Genomic DNA, 26452 nt, shown 5'->3' with positions numbered 1-26452 from the left:
CGGACCAACACCATTCCATGAAAAGCAACCCCAAACCATTATGTTTCCCCCGCCATGTTTTACCGTCTTTTTTGTAAATTTAACGTGGAATTCTTTTCCTTTTGGTCGGCGTACATTTCTTTGGCAGTCGTTTCCAAACAAATTTATTTTTGTTTCGTCGCTCCATAAAATATTTCTCCATTTTTTTTTCGCCTTCACACCCGGACCATTGTAAGTGCTCTTTAGCAAATTCTAATCTTGTCTTGATATTTTTTTGGCGCATTAGTGGCACTTTTCTGGCAATTCTTCCCGGCAATTTAGCTTGTAAAAGACGACGACGAACTGTTTGTGGACTGATTTCGTTACATAGCTCCGCAGAAATAGCTTTCGATGATATGAAAGGGTCTTTTTTAACCATAAGGACGATCCGCCTATCTGTTTCTGGACTGGTTTTCTTTGGTCTACCGCGAGTTTCTCTTTTTTGTTTTTTAGATAAAGCATTTTGGACAAAATGTAAAGATCTTCCTATGCTCTTTGCTATTTCCCGTAATGATTTTCCTTGATTTCTCATCGTTTGAACAATTTTTTTCTCATCTTCGGTACAATGATGATTTCGTCCCATTTTCTTCAAAAGAGTCCTATTTTTTATAAAATTGTTGCTAAAATTTAAATTATACTTACTGTTTCACGTAAATAGGAACAAAAAATTGCACAAAAAAAAAATTGTATATAAACAAATTACAAATTACTGATGTGTATCTATTTTTATGAGCAAATAATTTTTTGTAATTCAAATAAATTCGTTTTTAAAAATCAACATGAAAGCAAATAGTTGCCAGATTTTTGACTGACATGACATTGCCAGATAGAAATTTTAATAATATGATGTATTCTTAACGCTTGCGAGGAAATTTTCAATGTTACCGCCATTTAAATTTTTTCCAATTAGGTGTATCTATTATTTTGAGCAGATGTGTATATTTTCAAATGGAATTAGCTTACTATGATGTATTCGGATTTTCATGTAATCACAAACAGTTTTTGCACTCTACTGAAAATTTTAAAATTTTGAGTTAATACAGTATTGTTGAACGAGTGCGATATAGTGTTGCAGGATCTCGATTTGTTAAATTTTATAATGATTGTGAACATACAGTGCCGAACATAAGTATTGGCACAGGATGCTCATTTAAAGGCCGTAATGTTGATATTTTTAATAAAAAATATATTTATCAGAAATATTGTTGAATTTCCTACAAAATACCACCTAATTCATTTCAACAATTTTGAAATATTATTTGGAGCGACGAAACAAAAATAAATTTGTTTGGAAACGACTGCCAAAGAAATGTACGCCGACCAAAAGGAAAAGAATTCCACGTTAAATTTACAAAAAAGACGGTAAAACATGGCGGGGGAAACATAATGGTTTGGGGTTGCTTTTCATGGAATGGTGTTGGTCCGATATTCCGAATAGAAGATACCATGAATGCTAGTGGGTATCGAGACATATTGGAAAACGTAATGCTTCCATATGCATCGGAAAATATGCCATTAATATGGACATTCCAGCAGGACAACGACCCAAAACATAGTTCAAGATTAGTTAAAAACTGGTTCTTGGAGAATAACGTACCTGTTTTAAGCTGGCCCAGCCAATCCCCTGATTTAAACCCAATAGAAAACTTGTGGAGTGAATTAAAGATAAGGCTTTCGAAGGAAGTTTTCAAAAATAAAGACGATTTATGGGAGAAAACGCAAAAAATATGGTACGAGATTCCATTGGAGAAGTGTCAGAACTTGATATCCAGTATGCCCAGAAGAGTGGAGAAAGTTTTACAAAACAAAGGTGGATATACTGGATACTAGCTTTACTTTAATAATAAACTAATTTTTTTAAGATAAAATTTATTAGCTTTTGTTTAATAAGAATTTTTAAAAATGTATCTATTATTATGAGCACCAAATTTTTCGAAATTTAAGAAATTTAATTTACTTTATAATATTTATTATTAATAATGAAATATTTTGTTTTTGTTTTTTACTCTCCTTTTAACTATAAATAAAAATCGACTGAATTTTTTTTATAATTTTACAATATACCATTATTTTTTTTCGTTTTTAAAAAATAAATTTTGGTGTATCTATTATTTTGAGCAGATGTGTATTTACATGGTTTTTCTTCAAAATGTTTGCAATTATTGCAAAATAAATATATTTTTTGAGTTAATACCATTTTTCTGGAACTTCTCGATATTTTTTTGTATTATTTTATCAACAAAACAGTATCAACTCAAAATACAACCAAATTTAAATAAATCAATTTGATTATACATATTATTGAATAAAGGCTCAATTCAAAATAATACATTTTTTATGAAAATATGCGATGTATTTCTTCTATTTAAATTTTTGTATTAACTCAAAATAATACCTTTTTGTTGAAACAAGGTAGTCACATGTTTGGCCAAAAATTTTGACCCCCTCTAACTCCGAGAGTTCTTGACCGATTTTGTTGAAAAATTGTGCTATCCAATAGGTCAAATTTCATCCCGATCGGAAGACATCGATTTTAAAAGTCGGTTTACTTGACGTGAAATCGCCCATATGTATGTAGCTCCAACATTTTTATACCCTACACCACCATAGTGGGGAGGGTATACTTTAAGGTGGGTCTAACACCCACCTTAAAGTATACCGATCGACTTAGAATCACTGAGTCGATTAAACGATGTCCATCCGTCCGTCCGTGTGGATGGCTGGTCGGCTGGCTGTCCATGTAAACCTTGTGCGCAGAGTACAGGTCGCAATTTTGATATTTCGATAAAATTTGGTGCATATTATTTTTACGGCCAAAGGACCAAGCCTATTGAAACTGGCTGAAATCCATTATTTCGCCCCCTAACAAATGTCCTCCCGAAATTGGACTTTATCGGTCATAAATGTTTAATTTATATATGTATCTCCATAAATTCCGCTCCAAATAAGTTTTATATACACAAAATTCATGTTACCAAATTTTGTTACGATCGGTCCATAATTAGTCATAGCTCCCATAGAGACCCGCTTCCGAAAATCAGTTTAACGTGCATACATCGCTTAAAAACGTTGGTATACACACAAAATTCAACACAGTTAATTTTCATATAGACATAAATCACACTACCCAATTTCATGGTGATCAGTCCATAATTGGTCATAGCTCCCATATAAGGCCCACTTCCGAAAATCACTCAAAAATATAAATTATTGAAATTTTAAAAGAAAAATGTTTTTGCTCTTTTACTTAGTGTAGGGTATTATATCGTCGGGCTTGACCGACCATACTTTACTTATTTTTTTAATATGTAGATGCATGCAAAGTATCTAAAATTAATAACTTTAGTCGGATTTTATAATCTTCTAGAAATCCCTTTTCCACCAAAACAGAATAGGTATAGCATAGAAAAGCGTCCTTAAACAAAGGATATCTCAAAAAGCCATCTTCCATTTAACAAAGATTTTTCTTAAATATGTATGAGCCATTGTTAGTTTAAAAATATATCGAACCTTTTGCGCGAAATTATCGTATGTTACAAAAACCAAATTTTACAGGAGAACTTTATTATTGTATTTCTTTGCTTTGGCTGGTACCAATACCAAATTTTAAATGCGATACAATAACCGATTTAGCAAATTAAATTTCACATACGATAAAATTAACTTAGCAACATTTCCATAAAAATAGCGAATATCGGCAAAATATTTTACTATGTAAAAATGTAACATACGATAATTTCGCGCAAAGGGGTCAATATACAGTGAATGTCACTTAAAATCGTACACCATCGTAGTTAAATTTTATTCATTAGTTTTAGAAAGTTGATATTTTGGAAATATTTTAAAATGCTATTTTTATATTGTGTGTGCTATTACCTATCAGAAAATTGGGTATAATTTTAATTGCCCTTATCCACAAATAAAAAAATTTGGTAAGACTGTCAGTGCCCAGAATATCAACGCTTCATTTAAAATCGTAAAGACACTAAAAAATAGCAAATGATACCCTACAAAGTATTAGGATTATTTAATATTAACATTTTTTTTTTAATTTTTAAAGTTTTAATTATAATTTAATATAATTGTACGAATTTAAGTGAAATATGAATTTTGTGATGTTCTTTAATTTTCATCAATATTTTTTTAACGAATTGAGGTTTTGTTAACTTTTTTGTTGAAATACATATTTTTTGTTCCAATTAATAAAATTACTTTTAATTATACCCTACACCACCATAGTGGGGAGGGTATTATGCGTTTGTGCAGATCCGTCCGTCCGTCCGTCTGGTTGGCTGGCTGGCTGGCTGTCCATGTAAACCTTGTGCGCAAAGTACAGGTCGCAATTTTGAATATATTTCGATAAAATTTGGTACATATAATTTTTTCGGTCCAAGGACGAACCCTATTGAAACTGGCTGAAATCGGTCCATTATTTCATATAGCCCCCATACAAATGTCCTCCCGAAATTGGACTTTATCGGTCATAAATATTTAATTTATATAGGTATCTACACAAATTTCGCTCCAAATAACTTTTATACATACGAAATTCATGTCACCAAATTTAATTACGATCGGTGCATAATTAGTCATAGCTCCCATATAAGACCCGCTTCCGAAAATCACTTTAACGTGCATAAATCGCTTAAAAATGTTGGTATACACACAAAATTCAACATAGTTAACTTTAATATAGACATAAATCACACGACCTAATTTTATGGTGATCGGTCCATAATTGGTCATAGCTCCCATATAAGGCCCACTTCCAAAAATCACTCAAAAATATAAATTATTGATATTTTAAAAGAAAAATATTTTTACTCATTTACTTGGTGTAGGGTATTATATGGTCGGGCTTGACCGACCATACTTTCTTACTTGTTTTTTATATAATCAGCTATTATTGCCTGAATAATTTCATAATATTTAAAAAAAAATATGTTGTACGATTTTGAGTGACACTCACTGTATGTACCTATGTATACATAAAATTCACCATTGGGGGTTCTCTTTATAATTGAAATTTAGGCTATTTTCGGTTTTGAGTATATTTTTATAACTAATTGTCCAATTTTTATAAACTTAAGGTAGGGTCACACATGGCAAATATTTGCTCAAAAAAGCGTAACCACTTTTTAGCACAAATTTGTTTGACGTGTTTACTCTTACAAGTGTTTTGTAAGATCAAACAGCGTCAAATAAAATAAAACTAAATTGTTTGTTTTGAATCATCCAAAGTAAAATAAGTTTTTGAAATAAATAAAAGAATTCAAATAGGTATATTTTATTTAGTAGTTACGTATTTTTCGGCAAATATGTATTTGTCATGTGTGACCCTACATTTAATCTTATATAAATCCTTGGAACATTTTTATTCTAATCCCATTTTATAATACAAACATACAATATGATCATTAAGAAATCATTTTTAAATGTTAAAAATTAAAATCAATTCATACTATTTATGATTGTCGAAACTTTTTTCAATGAAAAAAGTAAAATTTTTTTTGTTATTCGATCGATTTGATTGAAGGAACAGAACAATATTAAACAATTAATTGATTACACGAACAATGAAAAAATATATGTTTGTATGAATACATACTCGATCAAAATATGCAATTGGTCGAATAACTCAAACACTCACTAAACGTTACATATATGTAGTTAAATGCAACTTTACTAGTATCAGCTAAATACAATTTCCCGACCTACAAATTACTATCCCAACTAGAAATAAACAATGTAAATTATACAAAAGAAAAATATATTTATTTAATACTAATGCAGTCGCGTCTTGCAGTCTGGGGAGAAAAATTAGCAACATCGTTAGCACACACAAATTGCTACTGCTAAAATAACAACAACATCAAATACTACCAGTGCATAGTATACAACACAGATTTTACCCTAATTTACAATGGGTAACATCCATACACCTATTACGACCACACGTTTCCTCGTCCGTCTCCTTTTCCAATAACTACTTTTACACCCAGTACGAAAACAACAGAACAGAACGTAATTAACGTTTCTGTTTTTACACGAATACATAAAGAGCACAAAATTCTAACATGGAATCTCTGAGTAGACAAAAAAAAAATTAAACCAACACAAACTCATAAATACTTGTATATGTACGAGAAGTGAAAAAAGAGGCACACACACTCATTCGAACACTTTACTACTGGGGCCAATTGTGTCCTTGAACAAATTTTTCCACCTTCTCTCATTGCAACGACGCTTTCCCATGCCCTTCATTTGGACAGTTATACAAAAATTATCAATTTCAAATACTTTTTTTAAACAAATTTACATTTTTATACCGAAAACTTTGATATATTTTTATTTTTTCCGTTCAGCCTCTACGTCTACACAAAAAGAACTTTTTCACACAACCACACACATTTTTTCGTCTGCTAGATTGTGAGCTCGTGGTAGACTCCAGAATTTTTTCATTCTTTTTCTTTCCGATTATTAAATATACTTTTATACATTTTTCACTTTTCTTTCGATAACTTTACAACTTTCACATGAAAAAGTTTATTGATTTCAAGTAATATATATAAATATTTGACTTACCTATGCCATTATAAGATTTTTTCACAAAAAATTAATGGCAGACAAAAATCAAATCAAGTACTGTAGTGTGAAAAAATTTTTTGTCTCTGCAGTAGTATTTTCTACACAATTAAGCAGAGTTGCCTAGACATTCCAGTTAGTGTTGCCGTAGCATTTCAAAAACTTTTACGTGTTCTAAAAACTATATTATTGTAGAAATTCTTCAAGATGATATGAAATTCCAAAGATTAAATCATAATTATTATGTTTTCAGAATAGTTTACATTATATTTTTAAAAATTTAAACAGTTTTCATAGATAAAAGTACGGAAAAATACAACTTTGTGTAAGAAAAAAATTGCAACAATATTTCTTGAAGACTGGAAAATTGCGCCGGCCTAAATGCGCGTTGAATCATTCCAATAATAATATCAGCTGTTACAAATAGTGATGCCAACTTGTAAAATACTTGTACGGTTCGAATCATGAGAGATAATAAAATGCTATTAATCTGGCATCTTTATACTCCTGCTCCGGCTGAAGTCAGCCGCTCACATTCTAATGCCTGTGTAATTCTTATGGGAATCTTTGGCTGATAGACCCCCCAAATCTAAGTTGTAAAAATTTCATATAAAAAAAAATTTGGATGATGTCAGCCGCGGTGTTGCCACCAGCAAATTATTCACCGTAAACTGATAACATTAAATGTACAAACTAAACACAACTTTTTAAATGTCTACAAAATGTCAAAAATGTTTGTTTATTTACTTTTTGTTTCTATAAGTCGATTGTTCGAACAAAAACTGCTTGGCTTTTAAATTTGTTTTAGACCAATAAATAGAAAATACTAAATATGGCACAGTCAATGTCCATGAAACAAATTGGAGCACGACACATGAGTTGCGTGATAGAAATAATGGAATGGAGTAACAAGATGGACCTAGTAGCTTATGGAACTGAAAAAGGCAAGTGGTAAATCCATACATTGTATATCGAAATGTAAAAAAATTATAATTCGATGCAAAACACTCCAACCAAATGAAAAAAAATCCTAAAATAATTATTCGATCTCAAATATGTTGATCCTTTAATAGGGCAATCTTTTGGACAATAATAATTTTTCAATTTATAGTTTGTCTTCAGCCTGAATAAGTTCTAACCAAAAAAGAGTAAGCGATAAAAGATGGAAAATATTACCTTGATTACCTTTTCTGTTCAATTGTGGTTATTGTTCATAAAAGTTATTCTTTGTTTCCAAAAGTTATCATACAATTGATTGCAGGATTATTGTGAAAATATTTATTTCTTCACAAAGCATTTGCGTACTTTTTTTCTACCAGAAATGAGAAATATATTTTTAAAAAATTTTGCAGAACAGGCGAGATAGTAATTCAACGATTAAATTGGCAAAAAATTGTAACATTTCCATCACCTGGAGAGGATGTTAAGGTGAGAGGTTTAAGTTGGCAATACGATGAGACCATAATTGCTGTGGGTAGGTACACAAGTTGGATATATAACTCAACAATTAATTAATATATTAATAACTATTATTGCAATAAAAAGGTTATAGCAATGGTCAGGTTTCTTTATTAGATGTGGAACGTGAAGAGTCTATTTCAAATTTAAAGTACGACGATGACATAAAAAGGGTGTACTTTAGCAAAGCAATAATTGCACCGGACTACCGACAGTTGTATCGAAATAAAACAGAGGTTAGTGGGCTGATATCCAATTTAAGTTTATTTTTTCAGTTTGCTTTTGTATTTTTTATAGTTGACCTATGATTTCTTTTTGCCGCCATTGCCACAACTGAACAGTTTAGGGGTTTCATCGAAAACTCAGGAGCATAAATCATTTGCTAAGGGTTCTCCATGTTTTCTGGTCGTAATATTGAAATGTGGCAAAGTTCATTTATTATTGCTGGGAGCCTTAAAGTCAGGGTCCATCGATATGTCTCAACATGTTTCGCATCCGGATGAATTGGAAGTTCATGATGTTCGTTTAAGTGGCGATTTCAATGCAATGTATGCCCTGCTAAGGGATGGAAATCAATTAAAAATTCTTCATTTTCATAATTCCGTATTGAAAGAATATATTTCACCAATGATGCATTTAGCGCAGCACTGTGCAAATATTTTGGAAACGAAAAAGTAAGAAGATAATTTAAAAAAAACAAATGTAAACATATCAATAAGCTTCTACTACTACTATTTGGATTTAAATATGAATACATTTATATATCATTTCTTTTCAAGTTACATTAATAACACCATACAATGTATGTTGGAAGCTTGGGAAACGGTTTTGCTCGAAATGGATAATAAGCTGACAAGTTATGCAAATAAACAAACGGAGGGATCATTGTCTGCTGATTTTATGGAATTGTTGGTTTTTGGTTATGCCACCCATGAAATAGAAGAATTTTTAATGCAGTAAGTCAAGTAATAATGGATAAAAAATCGCCTTTTGAAGTATTTCAGAAGTTTCTCATATTTGTTCCAAAGAAACGATTTGATGGTAATGTCTGATCAAGTTTACCTTACCTAGAATATCATCTATGGGCGCAGCCTTGTGAAACCCATGATATCGATGATCTTGCCTAATGTACATACAATATTATAGCTCATGTCTGAATGAATGTTTTTATTTTAATTTTTTAAAGATTTTTATTTAATATTAATTAAATATTTTTGTTTTATTAGGGATCTTACAGAAAAAGGAGTTAAAAAGCTTCAGAACTCTGTAGATCTAAGCTACTCCACCATACAGAGCCTGGTAGCGAAACCACTGCAGATGGCAACAATAAACATGTTTTATTTTCTTAACACCATCAAGGGTCTGGCTAGAACCAGTTATTATTATGAAGTACATGCTACAGTTAACAAAAACGTTTAGAGTTATTTAAAATATTTCCATTTTCCAACAGCCTCTTATTGTTTGTGAATCTACTGAGGCAGCATTACGCGAGTGCGGGGCATTTTTAATGAAAATATTAGAACTACAACAAGTGATCGATCAATCAGTTAATGATATGAAATTGTTTTTCTGTTGGCTTTGCGTTGTCATAGTACGTCTACACCAACAGGACGTTACTGAGGATATGGCGCAATTGACTATGGAGGACACTATATATTTAGCGGAATACTTAAACAGCTTTGAGGATAGTGTTATCGAGAACGGTAGGCGGCTGCGAAAATTAAATAAAAGATTTCCACATTTTAATTTAACAAATATTCACATTTTAGAGGATGGCACAGTTATAAAGAGAAAATTTAATTTGGAAAAAGTTGGCCAGTATTTGGAGGATAAGCCTCTACAGCAAGTAGTTAAAACCGATATGCATCATCTGTGGCATAAACTTCTGGAAGAAAACGATTGTCTCCGCAATTCACCATTACTTTACCCACATGAAAAACGCTTATCTCTTACGCAGCAACGGGACAAAATGTTTGTAGCCATTGATAGTGTGTTCCAAAAACCAAACGAAAGCATAAGTCTCGGGTTTGAGCTTGATGCCAGTTTCGTATGTTGTTCTTTCAATGAGAACTCTGAATGTAATTTCGATTTTATTAGAACATCGTATTTTGTAAGTGAATCAAAAAAAAGGGATCTAATGTTGGTTACTGTTGGTTGGCAGGATTGTTTAGTTCTGGAATTTGATGATAATTTTAAGCAATTGAAATGCTTTCGATTGCAAACAAACCCTGGCCCATTCACCAAAGACCTAAACAATGGTTTGGATAATTTAAGATTTATCGACTTGCAATTTTATAACGACGAGGTCATATCACTGCTCCTGGGCAAAGAAAGTGAAACGATGAAACAACAAAGTTATTTCATACAATTTCCTTTGGATCAAATAAATGGCAAATGCTCCCTACACGCTCTGCCCCAAAATTTAAATTTGAATGATTCAGCAGTTGGTCACAGTATTTTCGATATAATAGATATTACCAGCTTTAAGGCAATCGATAGCGTTTGCACAAATCTGGCTGTATCCGGATGTAGAAAGGTAAGTCGTTATTCCTACCTATAAGCACTTTTCAAGGATATTGACTGAACGTTCTTTCTCAGGTGGCTTCTATACTCTCTGAGAAGCGCAAGAAAATGATAATTTTTGAAATGGAAATTGAAGATGATGAAGATGAAACGGAAATTTCTCAAAATTCAATGCTGGACATAAGTAAAGAATCCGCAGTTTCGTAATACAAACAAATTACATATGTAATTACAATCTAATTTATTTTAGTCGTTTACAAAGAAAATTAAATGGCGTTAATCCGAGTTAATAAAATATAAAAATAAATAAAAGAAAAATGCTGCTTAAAATGTTTGGTCGATATTATGAAATATGAATTGTATCATTGATTCCATGAAACATCGTCCACAAATGCTAACATATGCATTTTGCTATTTTTAGTTCTTTAATTTCAATTAAAATAATCGACAAAGTGTGCAACTTTAGGAATTAATTTTTCACTTGGTTTAACAATGGGAAGGAAGACATTTCGGAAAAAAAGTTTTTTTTTTTAATTTTTAATTTAAATTGCATAATTTTCGGCTACAAAAAGCGTTTTTAACAAAAGCTTTTTTAGTAATATTGCAAAATTATTATTTTTCTGTCTTTTCACGGAGTTGCATGCATTATTTGTGTTGTCTATAAATTGTCTAAAATTCAGTAATTCATTGAATTATTACAGAGTAATTACAATAAATGAACCTAAGCCAAACTAAAATTTATTTTCAAATTATAGAAACAATAATATTTTGGTTAGGTGATCCAAAATTATATTAATTTTAGGTTTTGCATCCATTTCTTTTTTATTTATCAGTGTTATGTTATCACGAAATTCAGAACGTTTTTCTTCGACGTAAACGTAAACGAATTCCCAGAGGGGAATTCACGCTTCGTAGTAAACTAAATTGCAAAGCTTGCAAATTTATCAAAATTGATACATTTAAAATATATGAAACTGCTGCCACAGAATACATAGAACGGAAGAAAATTGTGGTTGTCCACAAATTTCTGCTTGCCTAGGACTATTGGACAGAATGTCACACAAACAATATTTCTTACAGCATGCAACTTATAAAAAGACAAAAGAAAAATAGAAAGTTTGAAATATATTGCTTCGTATGAAAAAATTATTGAATATTTCTACTATTGCAAATAAGTTGCGAACAATGATTCAGCTACTACGAAGAATGATTGCTACTTTAGGCCCCATTTTCTCAATCTATGGTTATCGTTATTCGTATATATTTTTGTATGAGAACTGTCAGTATATCGTCACGATAGAAAATAACCAGACATTGAAAAAATGCGGTTAGGTCTGGAATATTTACAAGACTTGTTTGTTGGGTTTTTAGCACTGGCTCAGCACAATACAGAAGAAATACCTTAAGTAACACACACTGTAGATTTTTCAAAAATTAAAATCGTGAATGAAAATGGCTCAATGGAATAATTGTGCCAAATATAAATAAATCCTAACATTATCCTAATTAGGTCAAAAAAATTATATTTTGTATAAATCTTTCATGGAATGAATGATACATATGTATGTATATTAAAACATTTTATGATAATATCCCTTGTCTTAATTAGCACGCAAATTTAGTTTAGTTACACATTTAATTAACATCCTACGTGTATGCATCATCAGAATCTTCGTCTGTAGAGAAGTCTCGTCTCCTTCTTCTTTCTTTGCGTTTGTTGCGTTTCTTTCCACCTTTTTCCGATAAATCATCTGCCAAATCTTCAGCCGTCACAGGCATACACTCTTGAGTTCGAACAGTCTCTATATCCTGTTCTGTGTCTTGGGCAGTTTTGACATTTATAGGCTGTTCTGAATTCGCTTCGGAATCTTCGGATTTTTTCTGAGATTTGACCAGTTCACAGAGATATTTGTACCGAATCAAACACTCCTCTTTTGATTTATCAGGAACACAGTTCGCAATCTTTTGCCACCTGTCACTGCCTGCAGTTTTTCTATATTTAACAATAGCTGCTTCAAGAGCTTTTTGTTGTTCCTGACTCCAGTTCGTTTCTGGTATAACGATGTTCTTTTCCTTCTTAGCTTTTTCTTTCTTTACAATATCTTGAGTTTCCTGTACGATATTTTCGGCGACACTGTCCGTTTGGCCGGGTATACGAAAACCATTTTCTTTCATTTTTGCCGCCATAAATGTAACTTCGTGTACCGTACGATTCATGTTTTCAGCAATTGATACCCAACGATTGCCTAAGCCAGCTGGATATTTTTTAACTAAACGTATAAGTTCAAGCAAATCTTCGTCCGTCCAAAAGCCACCGCTTAACGAGGTCTGGAAGAGAAATATTTATTTTACAACAAAACGTAACGAACATTTTTATGAAATGATTAATTTACCTTTTGCGTTACAGGTTTTATAGCGTCATCTTCCGTTATTTCACGGGCCTGTATTTTCGAGTATCCTTTCAATTCTTCCTCAGTTTTTTCAGGCGCTTTTGTATTCTGTTTTCGTTTGCGTAAGTTTTCTTTTTTTTCTTTACGCAATCTTACCTGCTCTTCGTATTCCTTTTCCAATTCTTCTTGACGTTTTACTTCTTCCAATTCTCTACAATATTAAAATTATATTAATATATAAATGATTTGATTAAAATTTTCAAGATTAAACACTAGAAATTATCTACTTACTGCCTACGCTTCTCCAGTGCCATTTCTTTTAACTCATTAGCTTTATTGAAGCCTTCCTTAATTGTTGATGGTAGATTCCAAATGAACAGTGGTATTTGTATGGGCAATGTATTCTATATAAACAATATTGAGAAAGTTTCAAGCCTGTTAATTATTATGAATGAAAAAATCGTACGTATACATTTTACCATTAATGAAGGCGATGGAATTTCGTTTAGAATCGTCTCCATATCAATATTTTTATTTTTCTTTTGTAACTTTTTTAATTTTGAACCAAAAACTTGTTCAGCCGTATACTTTTTCTCCAAATACGCCGCCCAAGCAAACAGATACTGGCCAACGGTAATAATCAAGAATAAAATGCCGGCTCCCTCGTATAAACCAATCTTACGCATACGGCGGTAATAGTACAAAGCCGATTTCCAATTTGGCATGCCATCTCGCAATACCTTATCATATTTTTCCCGCTTTGACGTATCCTTTAGTACTTCGTAAATTGATACCAAGTTTCGAAATTGAATATTGGCGTCTTCTGATGGATTTTTGTCCGGATGCAATTGTATGGATAAACCACGAAACGCCCTTTTGATTTCATTATTGGTGGCGTTCTTAAAAATTTTGAAAAAAAAGTGTTTGTAAAATTAAGACAATTAAATGTATATGTATATATTTACTTACTTGTGATATTCCCATAAATTCGTAAAAGTTTTTATTGATTTCTTCTACCAAATCGAAAATTTCTAACTCCTCTGTATCCCATCCATGCACAACGGCGGAGGACAGATTATAGGCGACAAAGAAAATCAAAAGTAATTTCATTTTAAGATTTTCTTGCAATTTTTAGTAAATCATTAATCAAAATGCACGTTAAAATCTTGCCTTGGAAGTAAATGGTCTAAAGTGCTATTGCATTTCAGATTTGACAACGTCAACGAAACGAACAGATAATCAAACTTCAACAGCTGATTACCAATATTGCCAACACTGTGAGTATCTCGTTTCTCAATCGTACGATTAATGTTGTCAAAAACTCTTTACAAAACTCTTTTTACAACCATGCAACTGATTTAATTATCCCCGTGTTCAATCAGTGAATAATTTCATATTCCCACATGAATTTGAATCTTGTTTTCAAACAAGGTCACAAAGTATACAGAGGTGTCAAATTTGACAGTTCAAAAACACTAAAATCAGCTTTTTTTGAAATTGTTTCGATATAAAGAGAAAACAAATTTGCGGTTTAATACAGACAGTGCGTTAAAACAAACAACTACATATATAAATAAGCACAAAACCAAACCAGTTGAGATTGTTTCGAGCGAAAGAGACAAATATACTTTGTGGCAAGGTTGTCAAAAATTTTTTTTCATATTCATTAAAAAAAAACAAAATACAAAGAAAATTATGAATATCGATAAGATTTGCGCATACAGATGAACAAATTTGTGTATGTAGTTATGTCAACGTTTTATCAAGACGTCCACAAAAATGTAACACTTTGCAGTTAAATTGTATATATTTTTATAAAAAAAATGCCAGTTAGATGACATTAATAGCATTATCCTTTAGAATATGTCCGATTACTTTTTTTAAAGTAATCCCAATCCCTTCGCATTCTAAGCCTGTTGGATAAAGTATTTGATAAAATTATAAATTAGAGAATTTAAGACTTTTCTTATTATTATTTTGAATAATAATTATGGATCTAAGAAGAGAACAACAATCGGGAAATTTTGAATTTCGAAGCTGCTTCTTCCTGCAATGCTGCTCCTCATTTTACTGTTCCGCAGTGTATGCGGTTTGACAAAAATTCTTTCAATTAAAGAATTGTTGTGGACATAGCAACGTAAATTATCGGCGTTATCGTTGTCGCTGCGGTCCAGTTGACTAAGTTTTACGAGTAATTCCAGCATGGACAGTAGCATATCATACACAAAACGTGCAGTATAGACCTCTTTACCAAGACTTGATGACTACATACCAATATCTTTAGGTTCAAGGTTTTGCAGTCAGAAAGTTGCCAACTGTCCCACAGCTTACCGTTACGACGGAACAGATTGTCGAATAAAATGATGATGCCCCGATCCACTCCAATGTACACGAAGAAGAGAGGAAGTACCGTAGCAGCTGTTCGCTTCTTCTCGCTGGTTTAATATCCGTTGTGCGGCCACACTTACCAGCGTGATGACAATCGTTGTACAAACTCTGACGACCCAAGTATCTTCCATAACAACAGATTGGTAAATGAGGACTAGCAAAACAAATGGCTGAAACATTTGAAGAACTTTAACTTTTGTTCAGGAGTTGGCAAGTCTTGGTCTACAGTTCGGCCGACTGCGAAAATAATTCAGCAACGAAGCTAAGCCTTCAAAGGTCATATGATCTGATGGATTATCATTACCATTACCTCGTATCTGTATTATATGTATGTGAAAAAATTTGTCATTCAATATTTATAAACTACTCGTTAAATACAAGACTTTTTAAATTATTAAAGGGATGTCTCTATCCATACGGTCTGAGTTTCAAATCTACACTACCAGGATCGAGTAAATTAAAATTGCGGTCATCGAACTTCTATGTCAAAATTTGTCATTCGAAATATTTGTATTTGTCGTTTACTTTGTCTGTACTTTAAATGTGTTCAGTTTGAATGACTGTTTTAAAATTTGTTTCTATTCGAAAACTTGTGAGATAAGTTATAGAAATGCGATACAGTACTCGTTTGAAGAATGAATGGACAGGTTCCAAAAGTATTCCAGTTTAATTTCTTGAATCCAAAAATAGCATTGATCCAGGATGTCTTGCAGTCTACAATGCCCAAGTGGCCGTCACTCGTTCGTAGAGTTGGTGAATGTTTATCTCGGAGAAATATACTACTTCACTGCGCGTACTATCAGCAACGAAGTCTTAGGCAACACACTTGACCACATGGACGAAGGAGGTAAAGCTCATTCTTGGCGCCGTATCCGATGGAGTCCAAGATGATTGGAGTATAAGACGATTGGTCGGTTAGTGGTCAATTACGCTGCTCTAGAGTAGTATCCTTCGTTGAGTAATATACTGCGGAAAATTATTCAAAACTACATTAAGGACTATCACAGTCTGCGTGCAGATAACCTTGGAACACCACCTGTACTAGGAACGAAGGTTTTCCCAGTAATGGAACACAACGTCATGTTAACAAAATAGTTCCTTCTTAGATGTCATCGAGTATACGAGGAGAACATATTGTTACGAAATTATGCTTGAATTCAAATATAACGATTTTAAGGGCTGATTTAAAAGTAGCATAATGCATTCAAATAACAGTGCTGTAATAGCAAACTGTAACATATCTGTGGGCATTATTAAATAAAAGCTTTCAGTTGATTTGATCCTAAGTTGGCAACGCTGTATTCGAATTCGAATATTCAGTTAAAGAACATTGTAGAAAGTACACCAAAGATGGCGTTTGTATTAGTAAGATCTAGAATATTCGAATTTTGACAGTTAAAGAAAAATCTAGAGTGCAGATGGCAGTGTTATAAATAGTGGCAGAGGTTGCAGTCGTTAAGGTAGGATCACACGATTGCCGCAATGAACCAATTTAATACAATTTTTATTGTGCTGAATTGGGGCCCAATAAAGAAATTGTACCAATCAAATTCTCTGCAGTCACATGATTGCTTCATTTTATATAAATTTGATTGTCGTAAATTGGCGCAAAGCGATTTAGTGGCAATAATTGTCGCATTTCAGTCACACGATTGTTCTAGTTTACGGCAACTCAGAAAAACAGCTGTTGTGCTAGATTTTAAATTTTGTTTTGTTTACATAAATGTAAAAACAATCTATTTTTGAAAAAAATATTTGTTAAATAAAAAAAGAAAATTGCGTCGGCCTTAATTATCATATAAAAAAATTAATAAAGAAATGTTAAAAGATGTATGTGGGTCAGAGAGTGGCTCACAAAAACAATATTTCATTTACAAAAATTAATATTGGCGCTAATTGTCTTCTTTGATTGCCGCACTAGAACACAATAAATATTGGTGTATTTTTAACTTTTTTATTGGTGCATGTTGCCTCTCAAGCATTCACATGATTGCCGTACCAGGGTTGCATTTGATTGGGCCAAATAAGCACAATATAGTTGTGGTTTGACATATGAGCCAATAAGTTGTGAAATCACACGATTGACGTATAAAATAGACCAATAATTGGTGCATTGCGGCCAATTTTTGATAAACGCTATTTGAATAAACATCAACTGAGTGCCTTAAAGTGTGCTGTATTTTTCAAGTGAATTCATATACATTATAAAATTTCTGAGAATTTATAAACGTGTATAAAAAAAACATTGAGTGACTATTTAATTCTGTTGTTGTACATTTTAAATAAATAAAGAGTTGTTACAATTTTCAAACTACTAAACGGCTTTTATTTGCAATCAAAAGTATCCGGTTTATTTAAAGGAAATAAACTAACGTTTTGAAAAGGTTAAAACGTAACAATATGATATGTGCAAGATCCATTGAATCGGAACTTGTATACGTCGGAATGGAGTAATATGTTTAATGCCTGCTAATCCCGCATAGACCATGCCGTCCATATATTCAACTGCCCAGCCAAACCTACTTCACCTCGTCCAATGGATTTATGGACAAATCGAGTAGAAGTAGCCTAGACTTCGATGCAGAACCCCCGCATTATATAGCTTTAGTTGTTAGAACAACAACTTCACCGAAATCATAAGTGAATATTTCTAATTTTTTAAAAACAGAAAATTCTTTTGAGAAAAGCCTTTATTGATAAAGCAATTTTTGATCAGCACTATTGAAATTGACAACTTCTTTATGGTTTTAGAAGTTTGGGGTCATTTGAACCCAAAGTGCTATTAAGGGTTAATTTTAATTTGTCTGCTGTTTTTGTAAATACTAGTCTTTTTGTTATATTTTTCTTAAGTGTCATCAAAATTGGCCCAAAAATATATAACATTTCGCTATCTTTCCATGAGAAATTCCAAATATTGAAAAAAATGGCATTTGACCTTCATAATTTAAGGGTTAAAGTTTTCCGATTTTAGTAAAACTTTCAGACTATTTTTAAAATTACCTGGACTATAATATTCTGAATAGCTTTTACTTAAAAATCATAACAGTAAGGAAATTCGGCTCATTCGCCAAAATATGGCCAAAAAATTAGTTTTTCTCGAAAATCGCCAAATTTAAATCGCAGGTACGGAAAAACTGTAGGAAGTATCATACTTTTTTTCCCTATTATGTTCTAAATAAATCCCAATGTGATGATCAAAAAATTCTGAAATTTGTTTCAAATTGTTCCAAATAAATATGTACAGTAATGCCTCGATTAACGTCGTAATTGGTTCCGTAAAAAGGCGACGTAAATCGAAACGACGTTAATCGAATTGTTGTAATGTTTTTTTTGCTGATTTGACTGGTTTATGCGTGTAAATAACTCAGAGTGTAACTTAAAACTTCAGAAAAATTCACAATCCCCTCATTTATATCATTAAAATTTTCATCGTTTTCGATTTCAGCGGCACATTCAGGCCAGATAATATTTCACGCATTTTGTATAGTCGACCCACATTTGTTTTATATTGTCCACTACTTGAATGATATCATATTTCTTCCAAAAATTCTTTATAACATCGTTATTTTCATTCGATTTTTTGTCTAATTCATCAATTAGATTGTTAACACTTCGGCTTAAATAATAGTTTTTGAAAGCAGCAATGACACCTTAGTCCATTGGTTGAATGATCAAAGTAGTATTTGAAGGTAGAAATACGACTTTGATATTATCGCTCATGTTATTTAAATTTTTAATGTGACCAGGAGCATTGTCAATTAATAGTGCTTTATGTGACAAACTTTTTTTCACACTATTTTTATTATTGCTGGACAAACATAATTAGAAGTTACCCAAGTGTATCTCCAATTATATGTATATGTACTTCGACTTTTTTGGAAAACTTTGAGCTGTTCCGTTGTCTGCACTTGGTGATTCTCCGACAACTTTTGTGCTCTTTTTTAAATTTGTTCTACTGGCTGCGAAACTAAAATCAGCCTTATCTTCATCTTGTACAGAATTATATGTTAATTCCTTAATTCAGAAATATATTTTTCGCTCAAATCTTTAATCCACAATAAAATAGCGATAGACGATTCTTCTCCACTGTCGCGACAGTCGACGACATGTCGTTACGCCTTATAATTTAGTTTTTAAAGAAATTGCATTTCGCTTTTTAAGAATTTCATTAGTTTTATCTTTTGAATTCATAATTAATATGTACTTTAATATTACACTTTAATACTTTTATTATTAAATCAAAGGCCCATAATCATAGTCAGAAATAAAGTATATTTTAATAGAAATAAAGTCGTCTTTACTTAAGAGTGGACTTTAGGTCTACCATAGACAAGTTAAAGTATATTTTTGACGTTAAAGTCGACTGTAAATATAAAACAAGCTGAAGCTCTTATTAACTCATGTAACAACAGCATCAGCTGTTCTTCGCCATGTAAAACATTCTGCAAAAAGTAAAAAAATTAAGTTACAAAAATTTGGCAGAGATTGCAATTATTGAAAAGTTATCAATAAAATTAGTACCAAAATATTCTAAATATGATATTAATCTTATCTTTTCCATTTTTCCACCACAAAAAACTTTTTTGCTTTAGTTGTCCCGGTTACTTTTATTGTTTACCTTTTTTGGTTTTTGTTTTAATTTTCTATGTCAGCTGTTTAGCGGTGCCATTTGTCTGTATTTTGTTGTATATTGTATGAAAACATTCTCTACATTTGAGGTGGCACCCAGTTAAAGTCGGTTCAATTTAAAACATACTTTAATTTTGACTATAGTTGGGAAATAATATAAAGCGGGTTTTTAATTTAAAGTTGTTTTTAAAAAGAACCGACTTTAGTGTTTGACTATGATTATGGGCCTTTATTTCTATTTTAAATTGCTGCATACCAATTTTTAAAATTTTTAATGCGGGTATTCCCCCGACTTTAGTGTTTGACTATGATTATGGGCCTTTATTTCTATTTTAAATTGCTGCATACCAATTTTTAAAATTTTTAATGCGGGTATTCCCCTGTTTTTGTTTATAAAAAATAGAGGCGACGTAAATCGAACGTCGACGCAAATCGAAGTTGAAGGGAACAAAATTTTTGACGACGTTAATGAAAACAACGTTAATCGAGACGACGTAAACCGAGGCATTACTGTATTGGTTGTAATATAACGTGCAAAACATCGCGAAAACAAAATAAAAAGTGATGAGAGTAAATGCTTTATTTGACGTTGTAGGGGTAAATATTGACAACTCTCCCTAATAATTGTACCTTTTTGATTCTGCCATGAAATTTTTCTATAAACTTGCCAATGTAATAAATATGTATTGAATTGTATGTACATATTAATATGTAGATAAATATTAGATTTTATTTTTCAAACTTCGTAATTTGAAAAAAACGTGTTCTAAATATTATTTTTATTAAACTCTGTATAATTTGAATTGATGGAAAAATAGAAATATTGTTATGGCAATACCATGTTTCGACCGTTTTGGGGTTGATGATTACATACGAAGGAGGTGGTAGCAAAGAAACAAAATGAGCTTTAGTCATTTCACATGAATACGCGAAAGAAAGACCTAAATAAATTTTCCTTAAACTCAAGAAATTAAATACATTTTAATATAATAGTCTATTAAGTAAATAAATCATTAAAATTAAAAATGTGAAATTTCAAGAACATATATATAATTCAAAGAGATGGCAATGCCCTGTTTGAGAATGTTTTATGTTGCTAATAAAGATGATGACATGTTGTGTTAAGAAAAGAAAAAAAGAACTTACGAATTTTTTCCCAAATGTTGAATAAACATTAATTGCTGTTAAATAATATACATATATGTATAATAAATAATATGAACACTAAAACTTTGTGATGTTTTAAAAGAACGTAATAATAAATTATTTACATAATATGTACCTAGAATAAAAGGAAACAAGTGTTTGTAATGTTTCAATGTTATTAAAAAAAAGAAATAAATAAAATAAGTTTTGCATACTATTGGGCGTCTATATACTTCCTATACACAACTGACTTAGTGCGTGTGTGCCTGTGTGATAAATAAAATAAAATAACAAACACTACAAGAAAGCAGAAGGGAGAGTGAGAGAAAAAGAAAAGGGTTATAAAATAATTGAAAACTTATTAACCATTGAATACTCGCAGTAAATTATAACATCATCAGCAGCAGTTCATTCCTTACAAAAAACGCAATTAATTACAAAAAAAAAAATTGCTTATATGCACGTTTATACTACTCACATACATACAGACACACTTAAGTACACATTTGTATGAATGTGTATGTAGTATATAATTTATATGTAAACAAGAGAAATTTGTAACAATAACAAAAAAAAAAAAAAACAACAACAAGTAAATATATACATATGTATGTATGTATAAGTATCCTATATCCCTACAAGCAAAGTAATACGAAAATGATTCGAAATCGTATTGGTTGGAAGAAACAATTTATTGTTGCAACTCATTATATCCGTATTGCGGATGTTGATATTGCTAATCATCTAGGTGAAAAATAGAATATATCTTCAAATAATATTCCGAAAGATAATTAAAAGATATCGCCATTTTATAATGAAGAAAAAAATATGATATCTCAAAACTAGCACCAAGGGAATAAAAATACAAATTCGTTTAAAATTTTCTTTATTTAAATAATATATCGCACTCGTTCAACAATACTGTATTAAACCAAAATTTTAAAATTTTCAGTAGAGGGAAAAAACTGTTTGTGGTTACATTTTAAGAGAATTTGAAAATCCGAATATGTACATCATAGTAAGCAAATTGCATTTGAAAATATTGTTACATTGTTTTTCTTTAAAATGTTTGCAATTATTGAAAAATAATCATAATTTTGAGTTATACCTACCATTTTTCTGATACTTCTCGAATTTTTTTTTTGATTATTTTATCAACAAAACAGTATTAACTCAAAATACAACCAAATTTTATATTAAACAATTTGATTATTTTTAACTTGAATAAAGCTTCAATTCAAAATACTATTTTTTTTATGAAAATATACGATGTATTTCTATTTAATTTTTTGTATAACTCAAAATAATATCTTTTTGTTGATACAAATGTAGTCACTAATTATCACGAAAATGGTCTCAAATGTGGTTTTCGAGATGAAAGAGTGATCGCAATACTTTGAAATTTACAGTAGATAGATATTGATGTTTTTAGTTGATTTCTTGCAAAAAGTGAAATTTTAAAAATTTTGAGTTAATACTGTATTGTTGAACGAGTGCGATATGTTTCCCTTAGAATTAAATGTTTGAAATGTTGAAACGGTACCCGCTGAAAACTTTCGTAATGACCTAAAATACCACCAAGCTTGTTCTAAGAAGGGCAATCCATGCCGACTTTCGATTTAGTTTTGAGGTGCATTTACAAGTTTTTTTTAAAAAATCGCCAGGCCATTACGTGTCTCAGGCAAGTAGAACTAGAACAAGTAATGTAGGAACAAAATTAACATATTTTGAGAAATATTAAAATAAAAGCTTATTTTTACTTAAAATATATCCATATTTATTTGTATATGAGTTTTTATCTTCATTGGATACAGTTAACCTATTCGCAGATATAATAAAAAATATTTTTTTTAACGGCAGTTTCAAAACTCCAATTTCAAATTTTTAAAAATTTTGTTAAACAAATTTCAGAATTTTTTGATCATCACATTGGGATTTATTGAGAACATAATAGTGAATAAAAATATGAATAGTATGATAAAATCTCCTATAGTTTATCCGTACCTGCGATTTAAATTTTGCGATTTTCGAGAAAAACTAATTTTTTTGGCATATTTATTTTGGCGAATGAGCCGAATTTTCTTACTGTTATGAAGGTATTCAGAATATTATAGCCCAGGTAATTATAAATATAGCCTGGAAGTTTTACTAAAATCGGAAAAACGTTAACCCTTAAATCGTGAAGGTCAAAGGTAAATTTGTTCAATATTTGGAATTTTTCATGGAAGATAGCGAAATGTTATATATTGTTACGAAATTGTACTTGAATTCAAATATAACGATTTTAACGGCTGATTTAAAAGTAGCATAATGCTTTCAAGTAACAGTGCTGTAAAACTGTAACATATCTGTGGGCATTGTTAAATAAAAGCTTTCAGTTGATTTGATTGTAAGTTGGCAAAGCTGTATTCGAGTTCGAATAATCAGTTAAAGAACATTGTAGAAAGTACACTACAGATGGCGTATGATCTAGAATATTCGAACTTTGACAGTTAAAGAGCTTTCTAGATGGTAATGCAGTGTTATAAATTGTGGCAGAGGTTGCAGTCGTTAGTGAGTTTATCAGAGACGCTTTTCGAATAAACATCATCTAAGTGCCTTAAAGTGTGTTGTGTTTTTCAAGTAAATTCGTGTACATTATAAATTGTGTCTGTAATTCTGAGAATTTATAAACCTGTATAAAAAAACATTGAGTGGCTATTTAATTATGTGGTTGTTGTACATTTTAAATAAATAAAGAGTTGTTACAATTTTTTTTAAACTACTAAACGGCATTTATTTTCAAAACCAGCGTTTTGAAAAGGTTAAAACGTAACAATATTTTTGGACCGATTTTGATGAAACTTAAGAAAAATATAACATAAACCCCCATTTTCTCAATATCTGGTTATGGTTTTTCGTAACGATAAACCTCCAATTAACATTTTTTTGTATGAGAACTGTCAGTTTTTTAAAATGTTTTTTAAATGACACTTGTGGTTAAAATGACCCAAACTTTTTAAAATCATAATTTTTTTCTATGGTTTTTGAAATTTTGGGCCATTTGAACCCCAAGTGCTATTAAGGGTTAAATTTAATTTTTAAATTAAATATGTAATAGGCTTTGTGTTATATTTTTATAAAAATCGGCGCAAAAATATACAACATTTCGCAATCTTTCCAAGAGAAATACCAAATATTGAAAAATTTGACCTTCACGATTTAAGGTTTAGCATATTCCAATTTTAGTAAACCTTTCAGAGTATATTTAGAATTATTTGGACTATAATATTCTGAATGGGTTTTACTTAAAATTCATAACAGTAAGAAAATAGAGCTCATTCGCCAAAAAATGGCGAAATTTTCTCGAAAATTTCAAAATTTAAATCGTAGGTACGGAAAAACTATAAGAGATATTTTCATAATTTTTTCATATTTTTATTCCTTATTATATTCTCAATAAATCCCAATGAGATAATCAAAAAATTCTGAAATTTGTTTAACAAAATTTTTAAAAATTTGAAAATGGAGTTTTGAAACTGCCGTTAAAAAAATTTATTTTTTATTTGACTATAATTTTTAAAATCTTAATTCGATTGGAACAGTTCTGAGCTGGTGTTCTACTACAAGTGTTAGGTTTACATCCATGAAAGTAAAAATGTCATTTAAGTTCAAGTTTTAGAGAAATTTGGGATAAAGAGAAAAAGCCCATAAACAAGCCATTGAAAAAATTGGCGGTTAATGTGGTATACCATGTTCTTTTAATATTTTATACTAAACCACATAACCGATACATAGTATTTTAATTTGTCATCTTCAATAGATTCGGTTAAAGTTGGCGGCTGACCAAGCTTACCAGAAGGTCCTCAATACATTCTTCGCTTCGTAGGAGACATTGAATGACTGATGCGAAAAAAATGTCCATTTGTTTTTTCTAATAGCTCAGATAGCGTTCTTCAAATATTCCGCATATGAAGCATTTTCATACTTCACATTTCTTTAGCATATTATTTGCTTGAAATTCTTTAGCTATACCACATTAGCCGACCACGTGGTTTATTGAAATTATTATAAAATTAAACACATGCACTAAATATGCAATATTTCTGCATGTGTTATTCAATAGCAAAATATTCCCATTTGACTTTAAAATTAAATTAATGAAGTTTAAAACACGTGATATTAGAAAAAAATTAATTTTTAACAGATGACAAAAAAAGTCTACCACAAGATAATGCTGATTTTTTACAACTGACTATTTCCATGACCTGCAAAAATGAAGTACACTCACCCAATCTTAATTTTCTGAGATCATAAAACTCTTAAGCTTGGTACCGCTACTCCTATGCTCTTAGTTTTAGAGAAAAGCAGCTATACCACATTACCCGTCTATACCACATTACCCGAATTTACTATATATATATAAATTTTATAGTTACACAGTTGGCCATGTCTTCAAGACATCCTCAATGATAGGTGCACGACAATATATATTCCTCGATGACGGACATTTTAAATTTTTAAAATTTTATGCTTACGATGTCGCCCTTGGCCAACTTTATATACAAAAGTACCAAGTTCTACTTCTCCTCATCATTTTCTTATTTTTCACTAAGGTTTTTTTATGTTAATTGTAAAAAAAATCTCTATTTGCACTCAATATTTGATAAGCTTTCTGCATGTACTTTCTACGCTCTGATATCAAATGCACAGGACATCGAAATATGTGATAATGCAAAGCAAAAACATGCAGTTATTTGCAATCGCATAGGTTCGCGTACTTGATAATTTGTAATAATTTGTACAAATTATCACTGGATGTTACGGGATTCCGTTCGTTTACTTTTAAAAACTTGTAACGAGAGAGCATGAGAGTGTTAAAAGTGACATAGTGAAGATAGAGAACATGATATTTCAACATCAACATAAAAATACGTTTAAAACATATGGTTGCGAATGCAAACAAAACTAAAAAGTTGAAAATTAATAGGTACAATTTACAAGTTTTGCAAAGAAAAGTACAAAACAAACGTTTTAAATTGATTTATAATAAAATACAACTCATTTTTACAAATTGTTGTTCGCGTACTTTTTTTGTTACTTTTCAGATTGAGAGTAATTTATTTTTACTCTCTAAAATAAAGTTACTGGATATTTTTTACTGGAAAGTACGCGAACACACCTAATGTCTCTCTTTAAGAACGTGTATCAAGACAAAACGTGCATTATAAATATTCAAATGAGAAAAGTTGTGCTTGAGCGAGTTTTCATTCGAATATCTCGAAATAGGTTATGAATAAAATCCCAGCGGCGAAATTTTTGAGGCCTTCAGCTAT

At 31.0% G+C, this 26452-nt stretch overlaps 3 protein-coding genes across 5 annotated transcripts in view; 1 reads left to right on the top strand and 2 right to left on the bottom strand.

Moving 5' to 3' along the window:
- mei-P26 (meiotic P26) overlaps positions 1 to 6754 on the bottom strand; it is a 34799-nt gene extending 28045 nt beyond the window's left edge. For all 3 annotated transcript variants that reach the window (XM_065510423.1, XM_065510422.1, XM_065510426.1), the window contains exon 1: positions 6604 to 6754. The gene's annotated coding sequence lies outside the window, so the exon portion shown is untranslated. The remainder of the gene's footprint in view (positions 1 to 6603) is intronic.
- Positions 6755 to 7385: 631 nt separating this feature from the next.
- Positions 7386 to 10935, top strand: APC4 (anaphase-promoting complex subunit 4). The gene is made up of 9 exons (XM_065506643.1): positions 7386 to 7547; positions 7961 to 8077; positions 8149 to 8297; positions 8359 to 8735; positions 8841 to 9017; positions 9288 to 9450; positions 9512 to 9764; positions 9831 to 10597; positions 10660 to 10935. Exons 1-9 carry the CDS (start codon positions 7436 to 7438, stop codon positions 10789 to 10791), a joined length of 2247 nt encoding a protein of 748 aa, XP_065362715.1. The 5' UTR covers positions 7386 to 7435; the 3' UTR covers positions 10792 to 10935.
- On the bottom strand, positions 10809 to 14198 carry LOC135956228 (uncharacterized protein F54F2.9). Its single transcript, XM_065506642.1, has 5 exons — positions 13944 to 14198; positions 13454 to 13873; positions 13266 to 13378; positions 12978 to 13185; positions 10809 to 12912 (listed from the first exon to the last, which is right to left on the bottom strand). Exons 1-5 carry the CDS (start codon positions 14082 to 14084, stop codon positions 12232 to 12234), a joined length of 1563 nt encoding a protein of 520 aa, XP_065362714.1. The 5' UTR covers positions 14085 to 14198; the 3' UTR covers positions 10809 to 12231.
- Positions 14199 to 26452: the final 12254 nt, after the last annotated feature.

The sequence above is a fragment of the Calliphora vicina genome, chromosome 4, assembly GCF_958450345.1.
Source record: "Calliphora vicina chromosome 4, idCalVici1.1, whole genome shotgun sequence".
NCBI lineage: Eukaryota > Metazoa > Arthropoda > Insecta > Diptera > Calliphoridae > Calliphora > Calliphora vicina.
This window is presented reverse-complemented; position numbering and strand designations above follow the sequence as displayed.